The 27,644-nt window shown below is 49.8% G+C and overlaps 2 protein-coding genes across 2 annotated transcripts; one reads left to right on the forward strand and one right to left on the reverse strand.

The window, feature by feature from the left end:
• The first annotated feature begins 1,796 nt into the window (after positions 1–1,796).
• Ccdc85b (coiled-coil domain containing 85B) lies at positions 1,797–2,823 on the forward strand. Its single transcript, XM_041662035.1, has one exon. It carries the CDS (start codon positions 1,973–1,975, stop codon positions 2,579–2,581), a length of 609 nt encoding a protein of 202 aa, XP_041517969.1. The 5' UTR covers positions 1,797–1,972; the 3' UTR covers positions 2,582–2,823.
• A 481-nt stretch (positions 2,824–3,304) lies between these two features.
• On the reverse strand, positions 3,305–11,683 carry Fosl1 (FOS like 1, AP-1 transcription factor subunit). The gene is made up of 4 exons (XM_041662034.1): positions 11,295–11,683; positions 8,941–9,138; positions 5,027–5,134; positions 3,305–4,401 (listed from the first exon to the last, which is right to left on the reverse strand). Exons 1-4 carry the CDS (start codon positions 11,397–11,399, stop codon positions 3,997–3,999), a joined length of 816 nt encoding a protein of 271 aa, XP_041517968.1. The 5' UTR covers positions 11,400–11,683; the 3' UTR covers positions 3,305–3,996.
• Between the last annotated feature and the right edge of the window lie 15,961 nt (positions 11,684–27,644).

Below are 27,644 nucleotides of genomic sequence, written 5' to 3' on the forward strand. Positions count from 1 at the left end.
TCTTCCTACACAGCTCTCTCTGTTCATTGATACATAGTTATTCATCCTGTATACACCCTGCCGCCAGAGTCTACCCAACATAGCGCAGTTGAAGGCTTCTTTTGGGGTTGGGGGGACAAAGTCTGTTCCTACAGCTCAGACTGGTCTTGCTATGGGAAGGATGACTCGGAATTCCTGAGGCTCCTGCCTCCTCCCTCCCCACCCCATACTCCATTCCTAATGCTGGGATTACTGGCATTTGCCAATACGACTGGCTTCTTTTAACAGTCTTCTAAAAATGTATATTTTCCAAGGTGGCTCATGCTTGTAATTCCTGTGACTTGTAGGTCAGCCTGGTCTACATAGACACTTTCAGGCCATCCAGGATTACATATTGAGACCCTATATCAAACAAGACAAAACATTTTAAAATGTGATTTCCCTTTTTAAAATTTATTTATTTGTGTGTTTTTATTTTTCAAGACAGGGTTTCTATGTGTAGTCCTTGGCTGTCCTAGAACTTGCTCTGTAGACCAGGCTGGCCTTGAACTCACAAAGACCCACTTGCCTGTGCCTCCCCTCCCGAGTGCTGGGATTAAAGGCGTGCGCCACCACTACCTGGCTCCCTGTTTAAAATTTTTACTGGTCTTTGGAAAGCCTCCAGTTTAGCATTGCAAGTCCTTAAGAATTTGACTTCTAGGCAGCACACCCAGCTCTTCGGAGCCCCGGCATCTCCCCACTTTCCGTTTCCCTACACTTATCAAGATCTCAGAACTATCCTCACTTGTTCCTCACGCAGCCGGGCTCTTAGGGCATCGATGCCTTTACCACACTCTTCTCTCACATCCGTTCTCTCTGTTGGCAATCTTTTGTGTTGTCTTTGAGATAAGGTTTCTCTACATAGCCCTGTCTGTCCTGGAACTCTGTTCACAGTCTTAGGCATCTTTCAGGTATTTCCTCCTTGGGAAATACTTTCCCAGAGACCACTTCTACATCACATCCTTCTCTTGTGGTTCGCAAATGTACCAGGGCCTTGCTAGGCAAGTGCTTTAGCGCTGAGCCATGTGTTCAGTGTGAACTTGGATGCTCTCCTCCCGCCCCTCGCCTAAAAGATTTTCTTATTTCAGATTTTTTGTGTGTGCCCATGGAGGTTCACAGCCCTCACAACTGGCTGTGAGCCTCCCCGGGAGGAGTGAAGGCTGGATTATCTCTGGTTCTTTCCGGAAGCAGCACTTCTGAGCTGTCTCCATCCCCCACACACAGCTCTTTCCTTTTTTTCTTCTTTTGCCAGATTTTGACCTTTTTGGTCAAGATGAAGATTCTGGTCAAATTTATTTCTGCACAAGGCCTTTCACACAACAAAAGTTTTTTAAACAAACAAATTCTTTGTATGGCCCATATGGCAGACAGGAAACGCTCGGTGGGAGGGAGGGTTGGTTGATAATGAGCCAGGACCTTTGGACTCTGGATTCGGAGTAGCTGGGAGTGATGCTTGAGAGTTCTGGCCAAGGAAGAAGAGCCTGGGAAGCCATCTGTTTAAGTTCTATTGCTGGGTGGGCAGGAGTCAAAGGCAGACACCCGAACATCGGTTCTCAAAAAGTGCTTGAGGAGATTTGGGACATGGAATCCCACAACGCCTTTATGTTCTGCGGAGATGACCATAGAAGGGAAGGACAGAAAAGGTCCCTACTTTTAGAGGGTCGTGACACCCAAGTCCGGAGTGGGAAGAGATGAGCGCTATAGCCTTAGGCTCCGCCCCTTCCCAAGAGACTTTCCGGATTGGCTGTCCTTCTTCAACATCAAGAGGCCCCGCCCCGGCGCGCGCCCTGCCTCGTGCCCACCCCGGGGTGGCTGCTGCATCCTACGCTGCCTCCTCCACAGCTTGCCATCCTCAGAGCCAGAGCCCGGGTCGGAGCCTGAGCGGCAACCGGCCCGAGGAGGGGCTCCGGAGCCTCGGCGGCGGGCGGGCGATGCTGCAGTTGCCTGATCAGCCATGGAGGCCGAAGCAGGAGGCCTGGAGGAGCTGACGGACGAGGAGATGGCGGCGTTGGGTAAGGAGGAGCTGGTGCGGCGCCTGCGGCGGGAGGAGGCGGCGCGCCTGGCAGCGCTGGTGCAGCGCGGCCGCCTGATGCAGGAGGTGAATCGGCAGCTGCAGGGGCACCTGGGCGAGATCCGTGAGCTCAAACAGCTCAACCGGCGCCTGCAGGCGGAGAACCGGGAGCTGCGGGATCTCTGCTGCTTCCTGGACTCGGAGCGCCAGCGGGGACGGCGTGCAGCGCGCCAGTGGCAGCTCTTCGGGACTCAAGCATCCCGGGCTGTGCGCGAGGACCTGGGTGGCTGTTGGCAGAAGCTAGCCGAGTTGGAAGGCCGCCAGGAGGAGCTGCTGCGGGAAAACCTGGCGCTTAAGGAGCTTTGCCTGGCACTGGGCGAAGAGTGGGGCCCCCGCGGTGGCCCCGGCAGTGCAGTGGGCTCAGGCGCCGGGACAACACCCGAGCTCGCCCTGCCCCCGTGCGGGCCCCGCGACTTAGGCGATGGAAGTTCCAGCACTGGCAGTGTGGGCAGCCCAGATCAGTTGCCCCTAGCCTGCTCCCCTGATGACTGAGGGCGCCACATTTTCTACGCCAACGCCTGCCTGAATTGCTCCCTGAGCACGGTGACTTCTGTGGACCGCCAGACCTGGTCGCTGCTTCGGCTGAGCACCAGGGCGCTGGCATGGACTGAAAAAGCCCTGGCACTGAGGAGGGCCCCTTGCTCTTGCTGGCAGGGCAGTAGGGGAATGGAGGCTGAAGTGGAGGGACTTAATGGGTGGTTGGGTGGGGACTAATAAACTGAGAAGGAAGCAGAGCCCGAAGCCTGGCCAGCCTATATCTGCAAATCGCCGGGGTTGGGAAGAGGGCGGAAACCCAAAGACGCGGGTGCAATTCCCATCCTGAGGGACTGCAGAACTCCTCATTACCTGGAGTTTGGGGTGGGATTTAAGACAGTGGTAGACCACTAACTCCCCCACGGGCGCCGACACAGCCCCAAATCCGGCCCCTGAAGTGGCTCCAGCTCCCTTCCAGGCTCCTTCCTGTCAAAAACAATGGGGCAGGAAGCAGGTGTTGGGGGCCTCAAGCCCACTGGCTGCCTGTTCGGAAGGTGGAAGGGTATAACACAGCCCCTCCCTGCCCCCAGTCCTTAAGATAGGAGCAGTGTGGGTCTCCCGGGGGGAGGGGGGGCTGATAATCTTGTTTGCTTGTACTCCGGAGCATTCTCAGTCTAAGTACAGGAGTTGAAGCACAGCAGAGGTATCCCCATTCTTCAGATGGGATATAGAAGTTCAATATATATGGTGGTTTCTTCAAGGTCACAGCTGAGGCTGGAACCTAGAGCTCCTGTTCCAAACGGTCTCCTCTAGCCTCTGGATCCAACATGACAACTCAGACTAGAGCTTCAAGCCTTTTATTCCATTTTGGAAGGTTTGTATAAAAATAGTCTCTTTAGGAAAATAAATAGCAGCTGCCCCTGATGTGGAGGCTTGGATACCCTGGAACTAAAGGCTTCTCAAAGCTAGGGAGTGCAAGCTCAGCTCATCACAGAAGCCACTGGTGCCTCCTGAGTTGAGCCATGCAGGAGGCACCTGCAGGATGCCCTGGTGCTGCTGGCAGTGGAGCTGTGTGAGTTAGTGTTCTAGTGGGAGGGCACCTTCTGTCTGGGAGCGGGGCTGGCTGGATCAGATGAAGAAAGTGACATAGTGTGAGAGCAGTCTGTCCGAAAGGGGTTAGGGCTCCAGGCCCAAAGGGGACATGTTTTGTCTCTGATTTTGTGCAAATTATGATAGGCCAGCTCTAGAGATACAATGAGCAGCTTTGGGGACCCCCCCCCAAGCTGGCTCCACATCGAAGCATAACAGTTTGTTCTACTCTGAAGAGATAAAGGACCTGCTGGTTCGGGGCGTGCGGATGGTCCAGGCCTGCTGGATCAATGGAAGGAAGGAGATGACTGGGGTAGCATGGGCAAGGGGTGTGGCTGGGTATCTCACAATGCCAGGAGTGTGGGAGAACCCAGGGGGTCAGAGGAGGGGTCACCGCTGCTGCTGCTACTTTTTCGATGAGCTGAGGAGCAAGGTTCTGGTGTGCTAGGGTAGGTGAAAACCAGGCTGGGAGTAAAGGGAGTCAGAGAGGGTGTGGTCATGAGCGTGGGGGTATGAAGTGCTTCGGGTTCAAGCACAGGCCCCGGAGAAAGGGAGATACAAGGTACAGGGCGGCAGGGGGCTGGTGGGCTGCTGGCGCCGCTGGTACCACCTGTGTCCTTATCTTCTTCAGGGATTTTGCAGATGGGTCGATGGGCTTCCAGCACCAGCTCAAGACGTTCCTTCTGCTTCTGCAGCTCTTCAATTTCCCGCTGCAGGCCCGATTTCTCATCCTCCAGTTTATCAGTCTCCTTTAGAGGATTAGGAGAAATTTAGGAGTGTGAAAGATTGCCAAGCCTCAGGCTAGAGTGTGGGGGTTGTGCCTGGAGTCCCCAGTAAGTCTGAACTGCAACTCCCATGAGACCCTGAGAGAAAATGGGCATGACTCCTATCAGGCACAGGGCTGCTTCTTTTTATTTTTTTTATTTTTCCCCTCTCAAGACAAGATTTCTGTTTTCTCTACTCGCTTTATATACCAGGCTGGCATGGAACTCCTGCCTCCCGAGTGCTGGGATTAAAAGTATGCACCACCATGGCCTGGCAGGTCCAGGGCTTCAGCAGAATTGCCTGCCAACATCATCTCTGCTTCGAGACCCACGGCAAATTATTTGAGACAGGCTTTATCTGGGTAATATCCCTGGGTGTCCTGGAATTTGCTCTGTAGACCAGGCTGGCCTCACACTCAGAGATCTGCCTGCTTCTGCCTCCCGAGTGCTGGGATTAAAGGCGTGCGCCACTACCTCCCGGCGGCAAATAATTTTTAATCCCCATTTCCTTATCCTTTTCCCACGTCTTCCCCGCGACAGGGAGGAGGGTGGGATGTGGAGGAGTAATTTCTCGTGCTCCTGGGAACCCTCTAGCCCAGCTGGTGCTCACCGCCTGGAGGAAGTCTGTTAGTTCCTTTCTCCGGTTTCTGCACTTGGCCGCCGCTAGCTTGTTGCGTTCACGCCTCACTCTGCGGCGTTCTTCCTCCTCAGGGCTGATCTGGGTTGGGAGAGAAGAGAAGGGGGATAGTGAGGCAGATGCTGGGCCACCAGCTGCCCTCCCTGGGCTCACCATCAAACTGGGGGCTTTTCCCTCAGCTGTAGTTTGGGTACCGCCATCACACAACTGCTTCTCCGTCCCAGGGGCTTGTCGCCTGCTCACTCTAGCTTTCCTGCTGGTTTCTTTCCTGTAATGTTTTCCCGCTCCGTCAGCTTTGACCCTCCTCCTATACTTCCTCAGCTTAGAGCTCCGCTAAGATGTTGAAATCCTTATTTCCCAGGCATAAGTAGCCTTTCCTCCTGAGTCTATGATACACCATTATCTCCTTTTATAAGACCCTCAGCCTAGACGATGGAATTTCTTCCTTCCCAGAGGAGCTAGGAATCACAGGAGGTGCTCATGAGTGTCAAAAGTTACTGGGAATCTACTGTACCAACAAAGTATTTTATAGGGTTTTTTTTCTTTGATTCAGTGCTAGGGATCAAACCCAGTGCCTAGTACACTAGCTAGGCAAATGCTGTACGGCTGAGTTATACCCCTAGCCCTTACACAGATTCTTTTTGCTTTTTGTAGCTTTGTTTCTTTGTATTTTAGACCTGATCTCCCTGTGTAGCCCTGGCTGGCCTAGAGCTTCCTGTGCAGACCAGACTGGCCTGGAACTCACAGAGATCCACCTGTTTCTGCCTCCCTGGTGTTGGGGTTGAAGATGTATGTCACCATACCTATCTTATTTGTTTTTTAAAAAAGATAAGGTTTCCTGTATCCCAGGCTGGCCTCAGATTCCTGATAGATCCTCTGCCTCCACCTCCAAAGCACGAGGGTGAAAGGCCGTGCTTCCCTGCATGGGGTCTTGCTTGTTCTTGTTTGATTTTTGTTTGTTTGAAACGGGGTTTCTCTGTGTAGCCCTGGCTGTCCTGGAACTCACTCTGTAGACCAGGCTGTCCTGGAACTCAGAGATCCACCTGCCTCTGCCTCCTGATTTTTGTGTGTGTTCGTGTGTTGGGGGTAACACTGGGTGTCTTCCTCAATTCTCTACCTTATTTTTTGAGACAAAGTCTCTCACTAAACTTGGAGTCTATCCATTTGGCTGGACTTGTTAGCCAGTGAGCTACTGGGGACTGTCTGTCTCAGCCTGCCCCTTTCCCATGCTGGGGTTACAATAGCTACTCTGGGCTTCTGTGTGGGTGCTAGGGACCCATCCTCACAGGATAGTCACTCGCCTGACAAACCATCTGCCTGTCTTCCTACATAGTCTATTTTGTTTGTTTTTGCTTTTTTTTTTAAGTTTATTTATTCTATACACAGTGGTGTTTTGCCTTCATATATGTCTGTGTGAGGGTGTTGGATCCCGTGGAATTGGAGTCACAGACAGTTGTGAGCTGCCATGTACCCACATGCTGGGAATCAAACCCAGGTCCTCTGGAAAAGCAGTCAGTTCTCTTAACTGCTCAGCCATCTCTCCAGCCCTTTGTTTTTGTTTTTTCAAGACAGGGTTGCTCCATGTAAAAGCCCTGACTATCCTTGAACTCACAGTGATCTCTCTGCCTCCTAAGTGCTAGGTCTAAAGGATGTGCCACCATGCCTGCTAGAGTCCTAAAACATCGTGTGTGTGTGTGTGTGTGTGTGTGTGTGTGTGTGTGTGTGACACAAGTGTGCCATAGCACTGTGGAGATCAGAAGACAACTTGAAGGAGGTCAGTTCTCCTTCTACTATGTGGGTTTCAGGGACTGAACTCAGATCATTAAGCAAGTACATTTACCCCGAGCCATCGGAGCCATCTCATCCACACTCCCTACATAGATTCTTTTTTTTTTTTTAAGGTTAAAAAATTTAGTTCAAGGCCAGCCTGGTCTACAAAGCAAGTTCCAGAAGAACCCATGGCTGTTACAGAGAGAAATCTTGTCTCAAACAAAAACAAAAAAAGATTTAAAAAAATGTGTGTATGAGTGTTTTGCCTATGTGTGTGTATGAACACCACAAGCATGCAGTGCTGGTAGAGACCAGAAGAGGGAGTCAGAACCTTTGGAGGGAATTAGGGGAAGTGAGTTTCCATATGGGTGCTGGTGAAGGAGCCGTGGTCCTCTACAGAAGCAGCCAGTGCTAACTGCTGAGTCATCTCTCTGGACCTCAGCAGACTCTCACGTAAGGACCTATAAGGACCTGGAGCTCAGAGAGGTGAATAACTGGTTAAAGTTCCAGACCAGGATTTAATGTCCACTGAGTGAAAGGCCATCTGATGGAGCCACCTGCCCCAGGAGGACCCTACCCACTACAGCTCCGGCCCAGCAGCACCCATGATCAAAAGGTGACAGCTCAGGACAGGGCTAAGGGAAGGAAGTGTGGAAGGGTTTGCCCTTGGTCGGCCTCTTGCTTATGGTCACAGAGGTAAGCTATTCTTGTGGGGAGCCTGCTGTTAGCTGTTCTCTGCTCCATCTCACATACCTCCCAAGGCCTTGCCCCCCCACTTCATCCTCTCCTTAGCCATCATGGCCAAGATTTGTGTCTGTTCGCTTGGGAACATGTGAACGCACTGGGGATTGAGTCCAGGGCGGCTCTTCTCCACAGTCACCAGCACAGTCAGGTTTGTTTTTTTTCCTAGGCAATAATTAAGTCAAGTTTTCTTTTATTGTTTGGTTATTTGAGGCAGGGTTTATGTGTCCCAGACTGACCTTAAATGTCCTGTGTTTCTGAGATTGTACTTGAATCGATCCTCCTGTCTCCACTTCCTAAATCCAGGATTACAGGCATGCACCTTCGTGCCCAGCAAGCCAGCTTTGAGTAGGGAGACCTCTCCCCATGACACTCTCATAGTGCTCCAGGAGTATTTAGGGAGGAAGTGCTAGGCCTTAAGGGTCCTCTGTCTCTGTCAGGTGTCCTAGTATACATGTGGAACCTAGCGCTTGGGAAGTTGAGACAGGAGGATCTCAAATTCAAGGCTAGCTTGGGCTACATAACAAGACCCTAGCACAAATAAGCAAAAACATACCCTTATTTATTTAGAAAGGACTTCAGGGAGGCAGAAGTTCTTGGCTCACTTTGGAACATTGTGTGAGCTCCCACTGAGACAGTGTGGCTCAGGAGGATCTGACTATGGAGCTGAGCAGACCTGAGGCCAAGGCCACTCCTGCCCCGTTACTTACTGTAGGGACTCGGACAAGTGACTCCCTGTCTAGGCTCTCACTTCCTCTGCTGGGAGATGGAAAAACTGAAATACATTTCCCATTCACTTTTGCTTTGTTTATTTTTCAAGACAGGGTTACTCTATGTAGCCCTGGCAGTCCTGGAACTCACTCTGTAGACCAGGGTGGTCTAGAACTCAGAGATCTGCCTGCCTCTGCATCCCAAGTGCTGGGACTAAAGGCGTGCACCATCACCGCCTGGCTTCCCATTCACTTTTTGTGAGCATTAAAAGAAACAGATTCAGAGAGTGTTCCTACTCTTCTCTCACCCCAAGGCACGTAGGCAGCATAAGGCTACCCATTCCATGCATGTCAGACAATGGAGTCCCCCTCTTTTCCACATACCCACCTTACATTACACTCCGTCCTCCCCACCTCCATTCCTGCTCCTCCAACCCCATTCCCAAGAAGATTCCTTCAGCTTTCTATACTCATCCCATCTGTGGCTTAGGTTAACATGCAGCCCTTCTCCAGGAAGCCTTCCTTGACTCACAAGTGACCTTTTGCCTCTTTCTTGGCCTCCCAGGGACTCCTATGGGCGATGGAAGGTCTCTTATAGCAAGATCCTGTCCCCTGCCTCTTTGGACCCCTAAGGGCTATCGAAAGTGCAACACCTCTGTTCCTTACCTGCTCGCAGGGTCTGCGACGCACCCCTGGAGGTGGCCCTAGGGCTCGTATGACTCCTGGCCGGGGCTGAGGGGGGCTGTACTGGGGATAGGTCAGAGGTCGGGGATAGCCACCGGGCCCCAGGAAATGAGGCTGCACCATCCACTGCAGTTCCTGGTTGCCACTGACAGCATTGATGCTTGGCACAAGGTGGAATTTCTGAGGAGTAAGAGCAGAGGGTGGGTGATGAGGGGAACTGAGGGACTTCCAGGGGACAGAGGCCATGCCCTTTCTACTCTCAATGCAGACACTGGCCCTGGGAGGTCACAGGGAGCACAGTTTGGCAATCAGAAACTTGTTCATGAGCTGGGTAACTTTGGGCAGGTCACATAATGGTTTTTTACCTCTATTTCCCCATCAGATAATTCTTACCAAGTATGAACGGCCCCTCACTCTTCCAACCGCTTTATAAACGGTGACTCACAGCTGGCACAATCCTGTCTTCATTTTCAGACAGGATAACAGTTGCCCACAGACCCACCGCCAGCAAATAGAAACTGAGTTTTGAGCCCAAATGGCTTGGCTCTCACCCATTCCTGTGCCCACCCTCACAAAAGAGCATAAATCCAGCTTCTAGTTCCCCAGCCAACTCTGAGAATCCGGTAAGAGACAGGATCTCACGTAGCTTAGGCTAGACTCTTGACCCTTCTGCCTCCACCTCCCAAACACTGAAGCTAGGCAGGTAGCATCACACCTGGCTTAGAATGTCTAACAGAGCATCCTAGGGGAGTCAGGTGACCGATATGTGAACAAGGGCTATGTCTCAAGTATCCGCTCATCTACTGAACTTGTGACTGGGGCAAGTTACTTAGCCTCAGTGTTACGTCACTTTTTTTGTTCTTGATACCATGCAATATTTCATTGCTGTTGAGATGCCGACTCAGAAATCGGAGTTGAATTGGCTTTTAATTTTTTTTTTGAGACAGGATCTTTCTATTATGTAATTTTGGCCGTCCTGAAACTCACTTTGTAGACCAAATTGGTCTCCAACGCCCAGAGATTGACCTGCCTCTGCCTCCACCTCCTGAATGCTGGGATTAAAGGCATGCCCAATTGTCAATTTAAAATTTTGAAGGCTCAAAATTGATGGGATTTTGGAGTCCGTAAAATAAGTTAAAGAGATGAAAAACCCTCCATCGGAGGCCTGGCATTCTTTAGTTCTTTTTTTTAAACCAGAAATCTGAGCTTTGTTGGGATTGGGCGGGGAGGTGTGTGTGTGGGGGAATCTGGAGGGGCGTGAGTGTTCTAGGGGAGAGAACGAGTTTAAGACCTGTGAGCTAAGGGTGCGGGGCTCCTTCCGTCCAGGGAACACCTCACATGCCTAGGCATGCCTGGGACAACTATGTCCCCAGCCCAGTATTGGGGGACACAGAAGCTCAGTGACCCCAGTTGTGGGCTAGAAGTATCTCCAGGAGCACCTCCCGCTCCTAGGTCCTCGGTCCTGGGGGCCGTTTGGGGCCAGGAAGGGAGGGGCACCCAGGGTGACTCAGCCCCAGTGACTCGGTTCGCTGTGACTCGGCAGAACGGACGCAGCTCCTTCCCTCCCCTGGCAACACGTGCTCGCGGCCCCTCGACAGGAAATGGGCACCTGCAACCTCTCGAGTGCCTCTAGCCAGCAGTGGGAACCGTCGGGTGCCGAGAGTATGGGGCGCGAGAGTGGCCTGGTGGATGACCCTGCGCATGTCCCAACACTTCGTGGTCTCCATTGGGCTTAGGGAATGGACAGTCAGTCTCCGGGAACCCCTCAGAGCCACTACCTGGGGCCCACAGAACTATATTGAGTTCAAAAGGATAGGGACTTGACCGGGGCAGAGGGACACGGACAACTGGAAGCGACACATGGTCAGTCACAGACAGACTGCTAAAGACTCGCTGACCCGGCCGGGTTCTAATGGACACTCCCCTCCCCCAATCTCTCCGGTGTGTCCAGGTCCCGGTTATTAAGCTGGGGACAGAGCGCTCTTCTGATCCTGTTCAGTCGTAGGATGGGGCAGGTGAGAAACCAGTATTTAGAGGCAGACAAGAGGAAATAAAGACTAACGGAGACAGAGGGGCAGATTGACAGTCAGCTAGGGAGATGCGGGAGGACAAGAAGGGGATTCGTAGATCGTCGCTCCTCCTGCTGCGCCTGTCCCCCTGGCCACGGGGAACACCGGTTCCTGGACCGCGCAGAACATACAGGATCCACGGTCGCGACCACCAAAGGGAGACGCTGCTCGGGGTCGCGGTCCTAAACCCGAAGCAAACCAGACTAACTCCAGCACCTCTAATGCCTTTCAAACCCAGGTCCCTCTCGGGGGTCCGGCCAGCCTCACCTGCTGCTGGGCGGCCTGCGCCTGAGCTTGCGGGGCCTGCGTGGGGCGACCGTACGCGCTGCCAGCCCCGGAGCTCGGTCCCGGTTCTCCGAAGTCTCGGTACATGCCCTGGGCTGATGCTCGGTGGGGTCCGCGTCGGCGGCTGCGGTTCTGACTCACTCGCGCCTCGCGGAGTCTTGTCTTTTTTATGAATGAAAAGTTCTCGGGCTGAACCACTTGCAGCGCGGGGGGTAGGGGGCGTGTCGCCGCGGCGTCTTTCACCTCTCCGGGGACCCACCTCTCCAAACGAGCCGCTGTGGGCCGGTCCGCACGGAACTTCACGACCCCCTGCTCTGGTGACCAGCCGTCTCTGCTGAGGAAAGCGACCGGCTTGGCGTCCCCTAGCCTCTGCGGTGGCCCCGCCCCCTCTGACGCAGCTGCCCATACATGGTGCAATTTCCTCGCCGCTCCCAGGTGCAGCGAGGATTCCCCCTGACGCACCTAGCTGAGGTTGGGGCTTGCAACTGTGCCCCGCCCCGTCTGGGCTAGCCAAGGTTCCCAACGCCCATAAAACAGGACGAAACAGTCGGGTAACCGATTGTCCTCGCTAGGGGACTTAGAAGAACGGGAAAACTAGCTGGAGACTCTTGAAGTGAATTATAGATATGATGAATTATTGCTGGCATCATTATATACCTGGCAGGAATCATCCCAACGGTCTCCCGAGTCTGTCATCCTGGCTTCTGTAATGGGGTGGAAAGTTTAGCTGAGTTTATTGTTTGTCGAGGAAGGATGGTTGGGATAGTGTCTCGGGTATCTTAGGCTGGTCTTGAACTTGCTACTTAGTGGAGGCTGTCCTTGAACTCCTAATTCTTCACCTCTCAGGTGCTGGGATGTGCCACCATCATTCCTGGCTTTTTTTTTTTTTTTTGTCTTTAGATAGAGTTTCCTATAGCCCAGGTTGGTCTTGAACTCCTTATGTAGCTAGCTTAGAATAACCTGGAACTGCTGGTCTTCTCGCCTGCACCTCCTGCGTGGAGGGCAGCTGTCACAGGCGTGTGGCACCACACCCAGCTTCAACTGGTGTCAAGGCCTCTGATAGACTAAAAAGTGCATAAGTGACAAACCCCGGGGTTACAAAAAAGTTATATTTATTTTAACGTTGACCAAAGGGGGCAGTGGGGTGCACACTTTTAATTCCAGCACCTGGGAGGGAGAGGCAGGCAGATCTTCAGAGTGAGTTCCAGGACAGCCGGGGCTACCAGTGAAACCCTGTCTCATAAAACAAAACATTTCAACATTAAATGAAGTGGCACTTGGGTACCCACAGATAGAAAGCACTATAATCAAGCAGTCTCCGGAGCTAGCACAAGTTTTAATCCAGGCTTCTGCAGGCAGAGAGAGCCTACAGATGTCCTGAGACGCAGTCAATGAGACTTCTTGTCTGGAGGCACTCCTCTGGTACCGTGTGCGTCACCAGCCTTCTCTGGAACTGTGTGAAAGGTCTCTGTGAGGGTGAGGCCTGGCCAAGTGTGCTGGGGAGGTAGGTGCCATCCTAACCCCCATTTTACACATGGAGAAAACCGAGGTTGACAGGTATTGAAATGAGTTGCCCAAGGCTACTAAGTAAGTGGCTGAGTCTGGTGACCGAGCCAGGCCATCAGGGCTCCTAGCCTTTACACTGCCCATCTCCGTAGACCATGTGGCTGGGAGAACGGTCCCAAAGCTCCCTCCTTGGCTTCTTTCCATCTCAATGGAAACTGAAGAGGTTCGCCCTCAGGGAAACAGGTCCTCGACTGTCTTCTTTGGGACCAGAGGCCAGGGTTGGACTCAGGCTGGGCAGCCAGAGTGGTCCTGTGTTTCTAGTCATAGAGCTGTACCTTGTGTCTGCGTGACCCAGGCAGGTCACCTTCCTGAGTCTCTGTTGGGCCTCACTGTTGTTGTCACAGGGCTGCTATGGGGCCAGAGGGGACTGCAGGTGTGAAAGTGCTCTGCTGTACAGCATCCTCAGGTCACCAGCCTGTGCCGGTCCCTTACTGAGTCTACAAACGCCTGTCTTTCTGGGAGACCGCAGCAGTTTTCCAAAAGAGAATGCAGGTGTGTATGAAGGGGTTCTGGGGCCAGTGAGACCCATGCGGAGAGAGTCCTGGGGCTAGTGAGACCCAGGGAAAGAATCCGAATATGTACGTGGTGGACTCAGAAAGCTCTGGGTTCTGGGTTTGAATTCTGGCTAGACTGACCATCTGCTGTGTGTCCAGGATGACTCACCCAGCCACTCTGAGTTTCTTCATTTGTGAAATGCGGACACAGTGATAGCTACATTTGAGGATTGCTAGAGATATATACATACAACAACGTCACAGAGACAGGTGTGGTGGTGGTGAACGCTTGTGGTGCCAGAGCTCTGGAGGTGAAGGCGGGAGGACAGAAGTTCAGAGTCTGCAGCTGCTACAAAATGGAGTTCAAGGACAGTCTGGGCTACAGGAGTCTCTGTCTCAAGAAACAAAACAGGGCAGCGGAAATAGCTCAGCAGGTCAAAGTGCTTGCCACAACAGGCCTGACAACCTGAGTTTGCACCCTGGAGACAACTGATTCCCAAAAGCTTCTCATGATCTCCTCGAGTGCTGCGGCACATGCGCTCTTGCATGCGCACACACTCACGCTTGAGTGCACTCACACACGACTGGTCTTTGAACTCTTTGGCTGACCAGAGCTAGACAGATGATGCAAGCGGCCTGGTGGTGGCACCTAGGAGAGCTGACGCGAGTCCATCTTGACTGCATACCTCTCGGGCTGCCTTCTCCTCAAACTGCCTGTGGCAGCTGAGCAGGGTCCAGGTCCCCAGTGCAGTGTGTGTACGTGACTTGAAAGTCCCTTCCTGCTCGAAGCGTGGAGCCACAAGGCGCCCTTCCAGAAGCAGTACATTCCAAGCTCCTCAGTCATTAACTCCTGCCTTGCGGTTGCACAGACATTTCCCCATGCCTGACCTCACCAGCTCCCAGGCAGGGAGCCTGAGGAGAACCCCAGGTTGCGCAGTGACTCGGGGAAGCCACTGTCCCTGGGTTTCTGTGTGTGCTTGGTTCAGTGACTTCCCATCGGTGAGCCCAGAGGATCCCACCTCTTGAGCTGCAGTGAGGCCAAAGGAGGCAAAGGGTGGAACTTTGGCATCTCTAGGTTCTCAGGGCCACCAGGGAGTTGGAGGTGATGTTCGTGTTTTGTAGTTTCTATTCTCTTTTTAAATTGACGTTTACATTTTTAACTGAGGTGAAATTCACATAACATACAATTAACCATTTTAAGGGTACAGTTCATTGTCATTGAGGACGTTCATGATGTTGTGTAACCACCGCCTCTCTCTGGTTTCAGAACTTTATTGGTCTAGAAAAACACTCTAGGTCCATTAAGTAACCACTCCCAATTTACCCCTTGCCCCATCCCCTGGTAACCACTAATCTTTCTGTGGATGTGGCTTCGCCTATTCTGGGCATTTTACGTCCATGGAGTCACACACTATGTGACCTCTTCTGTCTGGCTTTTTTCATTCAGCATAAGATTTCAAGGCTCATTTGTGTTTTGCCTTGAATTTGATAATTTGTCCTTTTTTTTGTGACTGAGTAACATTCCATGCTACATATGTACCTCAGCTTATTCATAAGTTCCTGGACTTTGTTTTGCCGTCACTTTGGGTTGTGTACAAATAGTAATTCTGTGGAGACTGGAGCACCAGTCTTTGCGAGGACAGAGCCTTTCATTTCTCTCAGATATTTGCCTAGGGTGCATCTCCCTCGGGGACCTCCAGACAAATTTCCACAGTGGCTGTGCCACTGTGCATTTTCCCTAGCCGTGTGCAGGACCTCAAATTTCTCCAAATCATGGCCAGCCCTAGTTAGTTTTCAGTTGGGGTTTTAAAAATTAAAGAATAGGGCCTGGAGAGATGGCTCAACAGTTAAGAGCATTGGCTGTTCTTCCAAAGGACTCAAGTTCAATTCCCAGCACCCACAGGTTGGCTTACAATAGTCAGTAACTCCAGTTCCAGGGAAACCAAGCACCAGGGACCTATGTGGTGCACAGACACACAACAGACAAAACACCAAACACATAAAGTAAATGCATGAAATTTAAGAAATTAAAAACTAGTGGCTACAGAGTGGCAGTTAGTGGCATTTATTGGCTTTTGATTTGCATTTCTTTAGTGAGCAGGGAGTATTCCCACATGCTTGTTGGCCTCTTTTTGTTATTGTTTTGAGATGGGCTTTCTCTGTGTATCCCTGGCCATTCTGGAACTCACCCTGTAGACCAGGCTAGCCTTGAAGTCAAAGATTCACCTGCCTCTGCCTCTCAGTTGTACCACCGCCTAGCTTGTTGACTTCTTATATACAGTATCTATTCAAGTCTTTTGTTTATTTCTGCGATCAGAGAATTTTTCTTTTTGTAAAGCAGGGTCTGATGTAACCCAGGCTGGCCTTTAACTTTCTAAGTAGGTTAGGAGGGACCTTGAATGTCTGATTCTTCTGTTTCTAGTTCCCAAGTGCTGGGGTCATGGCTGTGGGACCCCATGCTTGGTTTTGCTCTTCTTTTTTAAATTGAGATTCTGAGTATAAACCCTTAGGATTTGCAAATGTTTTCTTTCTCATTCTGTTGTGTTTGTTGAAAGGCAGGGTCCTAATATATAGCCCAGGCTGACCTTTGACTCATAACTCTCCTCCCTCCACTTCACTGGTGATTGCGTTACCTGTCGTCACACTTTTATATTATACTTGTGTTTATTTTGTGGGCACAGCGTTGTGTGGAGGTCAGAGGACAACCTGAGAGCTTGGGTTTCCTCTCTCCTTCCACCATATGGATCCTAGGATTGATTGAGCAAAGGTTATCAGACACAGCAGCAGGTCCTTTATCTGTAGAACCATCTTACCGGCCCTTTCTTTAAACATAAGCACACTGTCGAGTTTGATAATGCATGCATATGTGTGCGCACAGGTTGGTGGCACACACCTTTAAAGGAGGCAGAGACAGGCAGATCTCTGAGTTTGAAGCCAGCCTGTACATAGTGAGTTTCAGGCAAGTCAGGGCTACACAGTGAAACCGTACTGGAATACAGTTATGGGTGTGCATGTGTATTTGTGCACATATATCTGTAGATGATGCCCTTGGTGTTTTTTAGATAGATCTGTTTATAAAGTTCAGGTTTTCTGTTACTCACATTCTCCTGCCTCAGGCTCTGGAATGTGAGGATTACCTGTGTGTGTAACTATGCCTGGGAGAATGTCTGTTTACATGTATGTATAACTATGTCTGGGAGAAGGTCTGATTACAGGTGTGTATAACTATGCCTGGGAGAATGTCTGATTACATGTATGTATAACTATGTCTGGGAGAATGTCTGATTACAGGTGTGAATAACTATGCCTGGGAGAATGTCTGATTACATGTATGTATAACTATGCCTGGGAGAATGTCTGATTACATGTGTGTGTAACTATGCCTGGGAGAATGTCTGATTACATGTATGTATAACTATGCCTGGGAGAATGTCTGATTACAGGTGTGTGTAACTATGCCTGGGAGAATGTCTGATTACATGTATATATAACGATGTCTGGGATAATGTCTGATTACAGGTGTGTATAACTATGTCTGGGAGAATGTCTGATTACAGGTGTGTATAACTATGCCTGGGAGAATGTCTGATTACAGGTGTGTGTAACTATATCTGGGAGAATGTCTGATTACAGGTGTGTATAACTATGTCTGGGAGAATTTCTGATTACAGGTGTGTGTAACTATGTCTGGGAGAAGGTCTGATTACAGGTGTGTATAACTATGCCTGGGAGAATGTCTGATTACAGGTGTGTGTAACTATGTCTGGGAGAATGTCTGATTACAGGTGTGTATAACTATGTCTGGGAGAATTTCTGATTACAGGTGTGTATAACTATGTCTGGGAGAATGTCTGATTACAGGTGTGTATAACTATGCCTGGGAGAATGTCTGATTACAGGTGTGTGTAACTATGTCTGGGAGAATGTCTGATTACAGGTGTGTATAACTATGTCTGGGAGAAGGTCTGATTACAGGTGTGTATAACTATGCCTGGGAGAATGTATGATTACAGGTGTGTGTAACTATGTCTGGGAGAATGTCTGATTACAGGTGTGTATAACTATGTCTGGGAGAATGTCTGATTACAGGTGTGTATAACTATGTCTGGGAGAATGTCTGATTACAGGTGTGTATAACTATGTCTGGGAGAATGTCTGATTACAGGTGTGTGTAACTATGTCTGGGAGAATGTCTGAGTACAGGTGTGTATAACTATGTCTGGGAGAATGTCTGATTACAGGTGTGTATAACTATGCCTGGGAGAATGTATGATTACAGGTGTGTGTAACTATGTCTGGGAGAATGTCTGATTACAGGTGTGTATAACTATGTCTGGGAGAATGTCTGATTACAGGTGTGTATAACTATGCCCGGGAGAATGTCTGATTACAGGTGTGTATAACTATGTCTGGGAGAATTTCTGATTACAGGTGTGTGTAACTATGTCTGGGAGAATTTCTGATTACAGGTGTGTATAACTATGCCTGGGATAATGTCTGATTACAGGTGTGTGTAACTATGTCTGGGATAATGTCTGATTACAGGTGTGTATAACTATGTCTGGGAGAATGTCTGATTACAGGTGTGTGTAACTATGTCTGGGAGAATGTCTGATTACAGGTGTGTGTAACTATGTCTGGGAGAATGTGTGATTACAGGTGTGTGTAACTATGTCTGGGAGAATGTCTGATTACAGGTGTGTGTAACTATGTCTGGGAAAATTTCTGATTACATGTGTGTATAACTATGCCTGGGAGAATGTCTGATTACAGGTGTGTATAACTATGCCTGGGAGAATGTCTGATTACAGGTGTGTGTAACTATGTCTGGGATAATGTGTGATTACAGGTGTGTATAACTATGTCTGGGAGAATTTCTGATTACAGGTGTGTATAACTATGTCTGGGAGAATGTCTAATTACAGGTGTGTATAACTATGCCTGGGATAATGTCTGATTACAGGTGTGTATAACTATGCCTGGGAGAATGTCTGATTACATGTATGTATAACTATGTCTGGGAGAATGTCTGATTACGGGTGTGTATAACTATGCCTGGGAGAATGTCTGATTACAGGTGTGTATAACTATGCCTGGGAGAATGTCTGATTACATGTATGTATAACTATGTCTGGGAGAATGTCTGATTACGGGTGTGTGTAACTATGCCTGGGAGAATGTCTGATTACATGTATGTATAACTATGTCTGGGAGAATATCTGATTACATGTATGTATAACTATGTCTGGGAGAATGTCTGATTACATGTATGTATAACTATGTCTGGGAGAATGTCTGATTACAGGTGTGTGTAACTATGTCTGGGGTAATGGCCATTTGTTGCTGTTTGTTTCATTTTGGAGACAGTCTCATGTAGCTCTGGCTGGCCTCAAACTTGCATATAGCAGAGGCTGGCCTTGAACTCCTGCCTCAGTCTTCCAAATGCTGTCATTACAGCCCTGCTTTTGACACCCAGCTTGATGATATCCTTTGTTCTTTGCACGACAGGGCCTTATCATGTAATTTTGGCTGGGCTGGAGCCGCCATGCCCAGTAATGATGTCCTTTTGATGCGCAGAAGTTTAAACTTTTTGTTTGATGCAATTTATCTATTTTTCCACTTGTTGATGATGTTTCTGGCACTTCTAGGAATCTGTTGTTCAACCCAAAGTCAGGAAGTCATCACTTTTTTATTAGGAGTTCTATAGAGTTAACTCTTTTTTAAATTTTTTAAATTTTATGTGCACTGGTGTTTTGCCTACATGTATGTTTCTGTGAGAGTGTCAGATCTTGGAGTTACAGGCAGTTATGAGCTGCTGTGTGGGTGCTGGGAATTGAACCCCGGTCCTCTGGAAGAGCAGCACAAGGTCTTAACCACTGAGCCATCTCTCCAGTCCCTAGAAGTTAGCTCTTAAAGTTAAGCCATTGATTAAAATGAAGTTTAACAAGGACACCACAGCATCCAATGTGTGTATCTCACTGACATCTCACACATACACAAGCCCCCTCAGCTGTCAGAGCAAAATAGAGGAGAGTCCTCAAAGTCTTCCTAGTCTCGTGCAGCTGGCTTGAGGGCTCTGCCGGTGTAGGGCCCGGGGAATAAGGCTGTCACAAGCATGCCTGACATATACTTCGCTGGCCAGATACTTTCATTTTCATTTCTCTTGGACGTGTGTCAGGGAGAGAATGGTGATGCCAGAGGGTATGAATTTATTTGGCTTTGCTGGATTTTCTCCAGGTGTTCTCCAAACTAGTGCCTACAGCCATCTGCTGACTACTTTTATTGTGTTTGGTTCATTCATTTTAAAAGATTTGTTTGTCTTTTTAAAATTTATGTATGTATGTATTTATGTATGTATGTATGTATGTATGTATGTAGTTAGTTTTTTCAAGACAAGGTTTCTCTGTATTGAGTTCCTGTCCTGGAACTAGCTTTATAGACCAGGCTGGCCTTGAACTCACAGAGATCCTCCTGCCTCTGCCTCCTAAGTGCTGGGATTAAAGGCGTGTGCCACCACCGCTTGTCTTGTCTTTATTTTATGTTTATGAGTGTTTGCCAGCATATATGTCTTACACTACATGCATGTCGTGCTCAGGGAGGCTAGAAGATGGCGTCAGATCCCCTGGAACTGGGGTTACCGGCGCTGTGGGCTGCCATGTGGTGCTAAGAACCCAGTTCCAGCCCTCTGCAAGAGCAGTTAGGCCCTTAACCACTGACCTGTCTCTCTAGCCCATTTTATTTTTTTTTTTTTTTTTTTTTTTTTTTTTTTTTTTGGTTTTTCGAGACAGGGTTTCTCTGTGGTTTTGGAGCCTGTCCTGGAACTAGCTCTTGTAGACCAGGCTGGTCTCGAACTCACAGAGATCCGCCTGCCTCTGCCTCCCGAGTGCTGGGATTAAAGGCGTGCGCCACCACCGCCCGGCTTCTCTAGCCCATTTTAAAACAGGGTCTCATATATCCTAGGCTGACCTCAAGTTTGTTGTGTGAGGTTAGCCTTGAATTTCTGAACCTCCTGCTGCTACCTCCCGTGCACAGAGGTCATAGGTGTCTTTGACGTGTGTCTCTCCCTGCGGATGAAAGCTGGGCCTTCCTGCACTCTGAGCTTCCTGTGCCCTGGCTTTCTTGCTGTGTCTCTTCCCTCTCACAGGCTGCCTCCTCTGCCAGGTTCTCTCCTTCTCCCGTTGCCACGCCCATCCTGCAGCACTCAGTTTCCCCACCATTTCCTCAGCCCCTTCTACGTCAAATCCCTCGTGAAATACAGCTCAGCTCTCTGATTCTATGAATAATCACACTTTTAAAAAACTTCCTAGAATGTCTTCTAAAAGTGTGGTAATCTGGAGGGATTTATGTAGTGTCTTTGCCTGTGTCTACCTATATTTCCCAGGTGAGGGGGCATCAAAAGGGCCACAGGGAAGAGATGATGATGATTGGTTTTTTGAGACAGGGTTTCTCTGTGCAGCCCTGGCTGTCCTGGAACTTGCTCTATAGACCAGGCTGGCCTTGAACTCATAGAGATCCACCTGCCTCTGCCTCTGAGTGCTGGGATTATAAAGGTATGCACCACCACTGCCTTGCAAGGAAGATATTATTTTTTTGTGTTTTTTATTGTACATGTAATATATGTTTTATATGTGTGTATGTATGTCTGTGAACCACATGCATGTAGTGAGTGTAATGAGGTGAGGAAAGGGTGTTGGATTCCCTGGAACTGGAGTTACAGATGGTTGTTAGTTGTCATGTGGGTGCTAGGAACTGACCCCAGTCTTTGGAAGAGCAGTCAGTGCTCTTAAGTGTGGAGCCATCTCTCTAGTCTTTTTTTTTTTTACATTTTTTTATTGATATTATTGAGCTCTACATTTTTCTCTGCTCCCCTCCCTGCCTCTCCCGTCCCCCCTTCAATTCTCCCCCAATGTCCCTATGCTCCCAATTTACTCAGGAGATTTTGTCTTTTTCTACTTTCTACTTCCCATGTAGATTAGATCTATGTAAGTCTCTCTTATGTCCTCATTGTTGTCTAAGTTCTCTGGGATGGTGGTTTATTTTTTGTGTTTTCTTTGGTTGTTTGTTTTGTTGAGGTGGGCTCTCACCTTGTAGACCAGGGTCAAGCTGTTCTCAAACTCATGGCAATCCTCTGGTCTCAGCTTTCCAAGTGCTAGGATTGCAGGTGTGAGCTACTATGTCCAACTTTTTGTGTCATTTTTATTTAAAAAAATAACATTTTTTATTAATTTTCATTTAATCTATGAGTATTTTGCCTACATGTTGTATGTGTACCATGTGTATGCAGTGGGCGTGGAGGTTAGAAGAAAGCGACAGAGACACTGTGTGGGTGATGGGAACTGAGCCCAGGTCCTCTGCAAGAGCAGTCAGTGTTCTTACTCAGTTAGCCATCTCTCTAGCCCTACTTTTTTATTGTTGTTTGTTTTCTGAGACAGGGTCTCACTGTACAGACCAGGCTGGCCTTGGACTCACAGAGATCCACCTGTCTCTACTTCCCAAATGCTAGGATTAAAGGTGTGTGCAGCTATGTCTGACTATCTTTTTATATTTTGAAAGGCTTCTTCTAAATATGTTTATATTAGTCTTATTTTTTTTAAATGAGGGCTGGAATTAATATACCTGTAGTCCCAGCTACTCAGGAACCTAAGTCTAGAGGATTGCTTTAGCCAGTAGTTTGAGGCAAACCTGAACAACCATTGTGGGAATCTATCTGTACACTGTGTGTAGGTGTGTTGTGGGAATCTATCTGTACACTGTGTGTAGGTGTGTTGTGGGAGTCCGTACACTGTGTGTAGGTGTGTTGTGGGTGTCTGTACACCGTGTGTAGGTGTGTTGTGGGTGTCTGTACACCGTGTGTAGGTGTGTTGTGGGTGTCTGTACACTGTGTGTAGGTGTGTTGTGGGAGTCTATACACTGTGTGTAGGTGTGTTGTGGGTGTCTGTACACTGTGTGTAGGTGTGTTGTGGGAGTCCATACACTGTGTGTAGGTGTGTTGTGGGTGTCTGTACACTGTGTGTAGGTGTGTTGTGGGAGTCTGTACACTGTGTGTAGGTGTGTTGCTGTGATTGGTGGCCAGCCAGGCGGTGGTGGCACACAGCTTCAATCCCAGCAGTCAGGAGGCAGAGGCAGGTGGATCTCTGCATATAAAGCAGTCTAGTCTACTGAGCGAGCTCCAGGACAGGCTCCAAAAGCTACAAAGAAACCCTGTCTTGAAAAACAAAACAAACCAAGGAAACCACTAAATGGCCAGTAGCTAGGCCGGAGGTATGGGTGGGTTTCTGGGGAGAGAAAGGAAGAGGAGGAATCTAGGTGTGCTGGGGACACCAGGAGACACAGAGAGGAAACCGGAGGTGCAAGGTGAAAGAAAGGTAAAGAGCCAAATGTTAAAGTGTAGATTAATAAAAGCAGGTTATAGCCGGGCGATGGTGGCGCACGCCTTTAATCCCAGCACTCGGGAGGCAGAGGCAGGCGGATCTCTGTGAGTTCGAGACCAGCCTGGTCTACAGAGCTAGTTCCAGGACAGGCTCCAAAGCCACAGAGAAACCCTGTCTCGAAAAACCAAAAAAAAAAAAAAAAAAGCAGGTTAATTTAAGTTATAAGAGCCAGTGGGACAAGCCTAAGCTAAGGGTGAGCTTTCGTGAGTAATAAGAAGTCTCCATGTGGTTATTTATGAGCTGACGGCCCAAGGGAAAATCTCACTGCAAGCAACAAAGCAAGACCTTGTTTTTAATCCATTTGGCTGAGGTTTGTTTTACACAACTTGCACTTTTTTTTTTTTTTAGCGTACTGGTCATGTGTTTTGACTTACATAGCCATCTTCCAATCAAAATAGACACGTCTGCACCGCCCCCCCAAGCCCTCCTGCCCCTCTGTAGCCAATGCCCTCACCCCAGGAAATCGCTTGACTCACTTCCATGGCCATAGCTTAGTTTCTTCTCTGCTGGAATTCCTTATCAACAGAGTCACCCCGCATGTGCTTTTAATTCTGGCTCTGGCCTTCATCTGTGCAGTTCCTTCACTGTGTGTAGCTCCTCTCGACTCTCTCTTAGGACTGTGTAATGTCCCGTAGGTATACTCAGCTTCTGTGTAATGTCCCGTAGGTATACTCAGCTTCTGTGACCCAGATGAAGTGAGCTAAAGGTGGAATGGACTTGGTCTAGCGCTGCAACCCTGGAACCCCAGAACTCAGGCCAGAGGAATCACTGGAAGTTCAAGACCAGCCTGGGCTACACAGTGAGTTCCAGGCCAGCCTGGGCTACATAGTCAGAGCCTGTCACAACAAACATCAGGCAAGGTATTTATGGCTGTAATTCAAATACCCGGAAGGGAGAGGCGAAGAGGACCAGGGACTCTGGTTATCCTCTACCAGGTGGCAAATTCAAGGCTGCATTAGAGGAAGTGGAATGGGGTCAATTTTCAGGGACTAAGGGCTGTTAAGACTTGGCCTTGGCCCCAGACACTGACATCCTGGAGAGGTGGTTAGAGCATAAGAGGGACATTCCCAGAGCCCCCAGGAAGGAAGAAAACATTCTTTTTAGCTGGGGTGGGGGCCAGTGGGAGAAGGCTTCCCGGCAGAGTGCTGAAGGTCAGGAGAGACATTCCTGGGGTTGGAGGCAGTGAGCATAAAGGCCTGTGGGTGGACAGAAGGGAAGGCCTTGTTGGCCAAGGTTCAGGGTACCCAGCAGAATGTCGGTTAGGGCATGAGCTGAAAGGTGGGCTGACCCTGGAACAGCAGGCTTAGGAGCTTGGCCCAGGCTTGGGGACAAAATGGCTAGGGTAGATATTTAAACAGGGATGTGGTTGAAGTCTGGGGAAGGGATTGAACCCTTTGCTGGACCTAGGACTTTGTGACCTGGCTATTTGACGTAGGCAAGGTTAGGGGCTCCTGGTGGGTGCATGGCAGCCGTAGGCAAGGTTAGGGGCTCCTGGGGGGTGCATGGCAGCCGTAGGCAAGGTTAGGGGCTCCTGGGGGGTGCATGGCAGCCGTAGGCAAGGTTAGGGGCTCCTGGGGGGTGCATGGCAGCCGTAGGCAAGGTTAGGGGCTCCTGGGGGGTGCATGGCAGCCGTAGGCAAGGTTAGGGGCTCCTGGTGGGTGCATGGCAGCCGTAGGCAAGGTTAGGGGCTCCTGGGGGGTGCATGGCAGCCGTAGGCAAGGTTAGGGGCTCCTCCTTCACTGTCACTCATGCCGCTTTCCAGAATCCAAGAAATGAGCTCAGTCCCAGCTGGGCCTCTGAGTGTTCTAGGACTTCATGTCACGCTGTCCTCTCTGGGATCCTTGCTGTCTTCTTTTTAACGATTTTACAATTTTTGATTTATTTTAAAATATAGTCTGTATCTGTGCCTGTGGCATGCTCTACCATGCCTGGTTCTTATTTCATTCTTTAAAGATCTCTCTATCTCTGTATCTGTCTTTGTCTCTGTGTGTGTGTGTGTCTGTGTTTGTGTGTGTGTCTCTGTGTGTGTGTCTGTGTGTGTATGTCTGTGTTTGTGTGTGTGTGTCTGTGTGTGTGTCTGTGTCTGCAGAGGCTAGAAGAAAGTACTGAGTCCCCTGGTGTTAGAGTTATGGCAATTATGAGCTGCCAGCATGTGTGCTAGGAATCTTAGATCTCTGAAGAGCAGCACACTTTCTTAACCACCGAGCCACCATCTCTCCAGCCTGTTTCTCCTTTTCGTACATCACATACTGTGCTCCCTAAAACCAGGAGTTCCTATGGAGACCTATAAGGTGGAGGGGAACACTGGGTCTCTCAGCCCCACTTCCGCTCAAACAACTGGGGAGGCGGGAGGAGATAATTGTGTGAAATGGCCTGGAGGGTATCAGGGCTGTGGGAATAGCTCTGAGAGAAGGAAACAGACTGTGCCTGGAGTGAAGGCTGGTCAGGATAGTCAGAGTCCTTTTTCACCACTGAACACACGAGAGGCTCATAGTGAGAGCGACACACAGACGCGCTGTGCAGTTGTCCGTCAGGCAGTTGTGTGCACACAAGAGGCTCATAGTGAGAGAGACACACAGACGCGCTGTGCAGTCGTCCGTCAGGCAGTTGTGTGCACACGAGAGGCTCATAGTGAGAGAGACACACAGACGCGCTGTGCAGTCGTCCGTCAGGCAGTTGTGTGCACACGAGAGGCTCATAGTGAGAGAGACACACAGACGCGCTGTGCAGTCATCCGTCAGGCAGTTGTGTGCACACGAGAGGCTCATAGTGAGAGAGACACACAGATGCGCCGTGCAGTCGCAGTTGTGTGCATTAAGTCCTCTGCAAAGCCTCCTTTGTCCCTGTGGGGACTTGCTGACGGGTTAGCGCAGCAGTTCCTTCCACTTCTAGCGCTCCATTTCTTCACTCGCATCTGCTCTTCTGGGTAGACAGGGTAAAGTGTGGATAACAGTCGGAGAATCCTAGAAAGGCAGGAGACATGGTAAGGAGCTCTCTTACTGATATTGCCATGGGACCCATTTCCTCTTTCGTGTGTCCAGAATGGCTGTGCCCGACTGGCCTGACCAGAGTGGCCCTGCTCCATTCAAACTCAAGCTAAGGAAGGTTGGTGCTCGGCACCCAGTTTTTCATCTCCTTCTAAAGCCCAGACCTAGGATCTCCCTCCCCAAACACACTTCCTGTCCCCGGGCTCCCAAGGGTGCCTGTTGATCCCAGGGGTGCCAACTCCTGCTTTAGGCCAGGAGTGGGATGAAACGCTCATCCTGGGATGAAAGGCTGGCGGGCCTGGGCTTTACCCATAAACCGCCCCACCCGAGCTGTGAGGACCTCCAGGCACCGGTGTAAACTGAGTCATGGGGGGCAAGGGAGTGAGTCATGCACCCTGTGAGAGAGAGCCAAGTGGGGCAAAGCACGCCTGCGTGGGGCCACTGGCCACACCTCATGGAGTCACAGCTCTTAGGCCTCCTGGGGGACCTTCAGTCCCCTGGCCTCAGGCGGGGGCGGGGCGGGGGAGGACAGGACCCTCTGTGGCAATGGGCAGTAAAGCTAGACTATCACTTTGTGGCTGTGTGTGCATGTGTGTACATGTCTGTGTGTGTACGTGTCTGATCGTGTTTCTGTGGGTGTAGGTATGTGTGTGCATATGTGCATGTGTATATATTTCTGTATGTGTCTGCATGTCTGTATGTGTGTATGTATGTCAGTGTGCGTGTGTACATTTATGTGGTTCTCTGTGTGCATGGGTACATGTGTGTGTATCTCTGTATGTGTCCGTGTACATGTGTGTATGTCTGTGTCTGTGTGTGTACTTGATGCAGGAGGTGAGCATCAAGACAAAAAAGGGAAGCTCTGGGCACAGGATTGGGAGTTATTCAAAAGTCAAAGCTCTGGAGAGACTCTGAAGGGATCTTCAGAGGCTTCACTGCCCTCTCCTGGCCTCTGAAGAGTTGACCGATTTTCTGTGGCGGTCAGTTTTCTCTCCCTTTAGGGGCCGCAGAGGTGGAGCCAGAGCCTGACAGCTATCTTCCAGGGGCTCCAGCAGGCAGGCGTGGGGCCAGTGGTAGAAGACCCACAAAAACCAATCAGACTTCATCCCAAGGAGGCCTCTGACCTTAGGAGCTAGAGCTGCTCAGGGACTGGGGACAGAATGCCCTAACACCCCAGGGTACAAGACAGGATTGTACAGGCTGCCAGAGCATCCATAGTTTTGACTTTGGCCAAAGATACCCCCACTTTGGCTTTTCAAGACAGGGTTTCTCTGTGCAACAACCCTGGCTGTCCTGTAACTAGCTCTATAGACCAGGCTGGCCTCAAACTCACAGAGATCTGCCTGCCTCTGACTCCCGAGTGCTGGGATTAAAGATGTGCACCACCACCGCCTGGTTTGGCCAAGTTTTTATTTTGTTTTGTTTGGAGACAGGGTCTCATATAGCCCAGGCTGGCCTCAAACTTGTAGTGTAACTGAGGTTGAACTCAAACTCCTAACCTCGCTGCCTCTACCTCTCAGGCGCTAAGATAATAAACACGTACCGCCACGCCTGGCTCAACTTTGACTAGTTTACTTAGCATCTTTTGGCTTGGGTTTTCTCATCTACAAAAGGAGTGCAGTAAGGGGTGGAGCGAGTTAACGTGGGGAAGGTGCCCAGTGTGTGCCTGTAAAGAGCAGGCCTCTACCCACGTTAGCTCTTACGGTAAGCGTGGTTGCCTCACTTATAAAATACATAAGAAAAGACACCTGAGGTATCCTGTCCAGCCTTCATTCCAGTTGCAAGCTCTGCTTTCCTTTCTTGGAAAGCTGTCCCCACAAGCCTGCCATCCTGCCTGCACGGCCTTCTGCCTAA

The sequence above is a fragment of the Microtus oregoni genome, unplaced genomic scaffold (assembly GCF_018167655.1).
Source record: "Microtus oregoni isolate MIOR12 unplaced genomic scaffold, Mior012 000012F_ref0000307, whole genome shotgun sequence".
Classification (NCBI taxonomy): Eukaryota; Metazoa; Chordata; class Mammalia; order Rodentia; family Cricetidae; genus Microtus; species Microtus oregoni.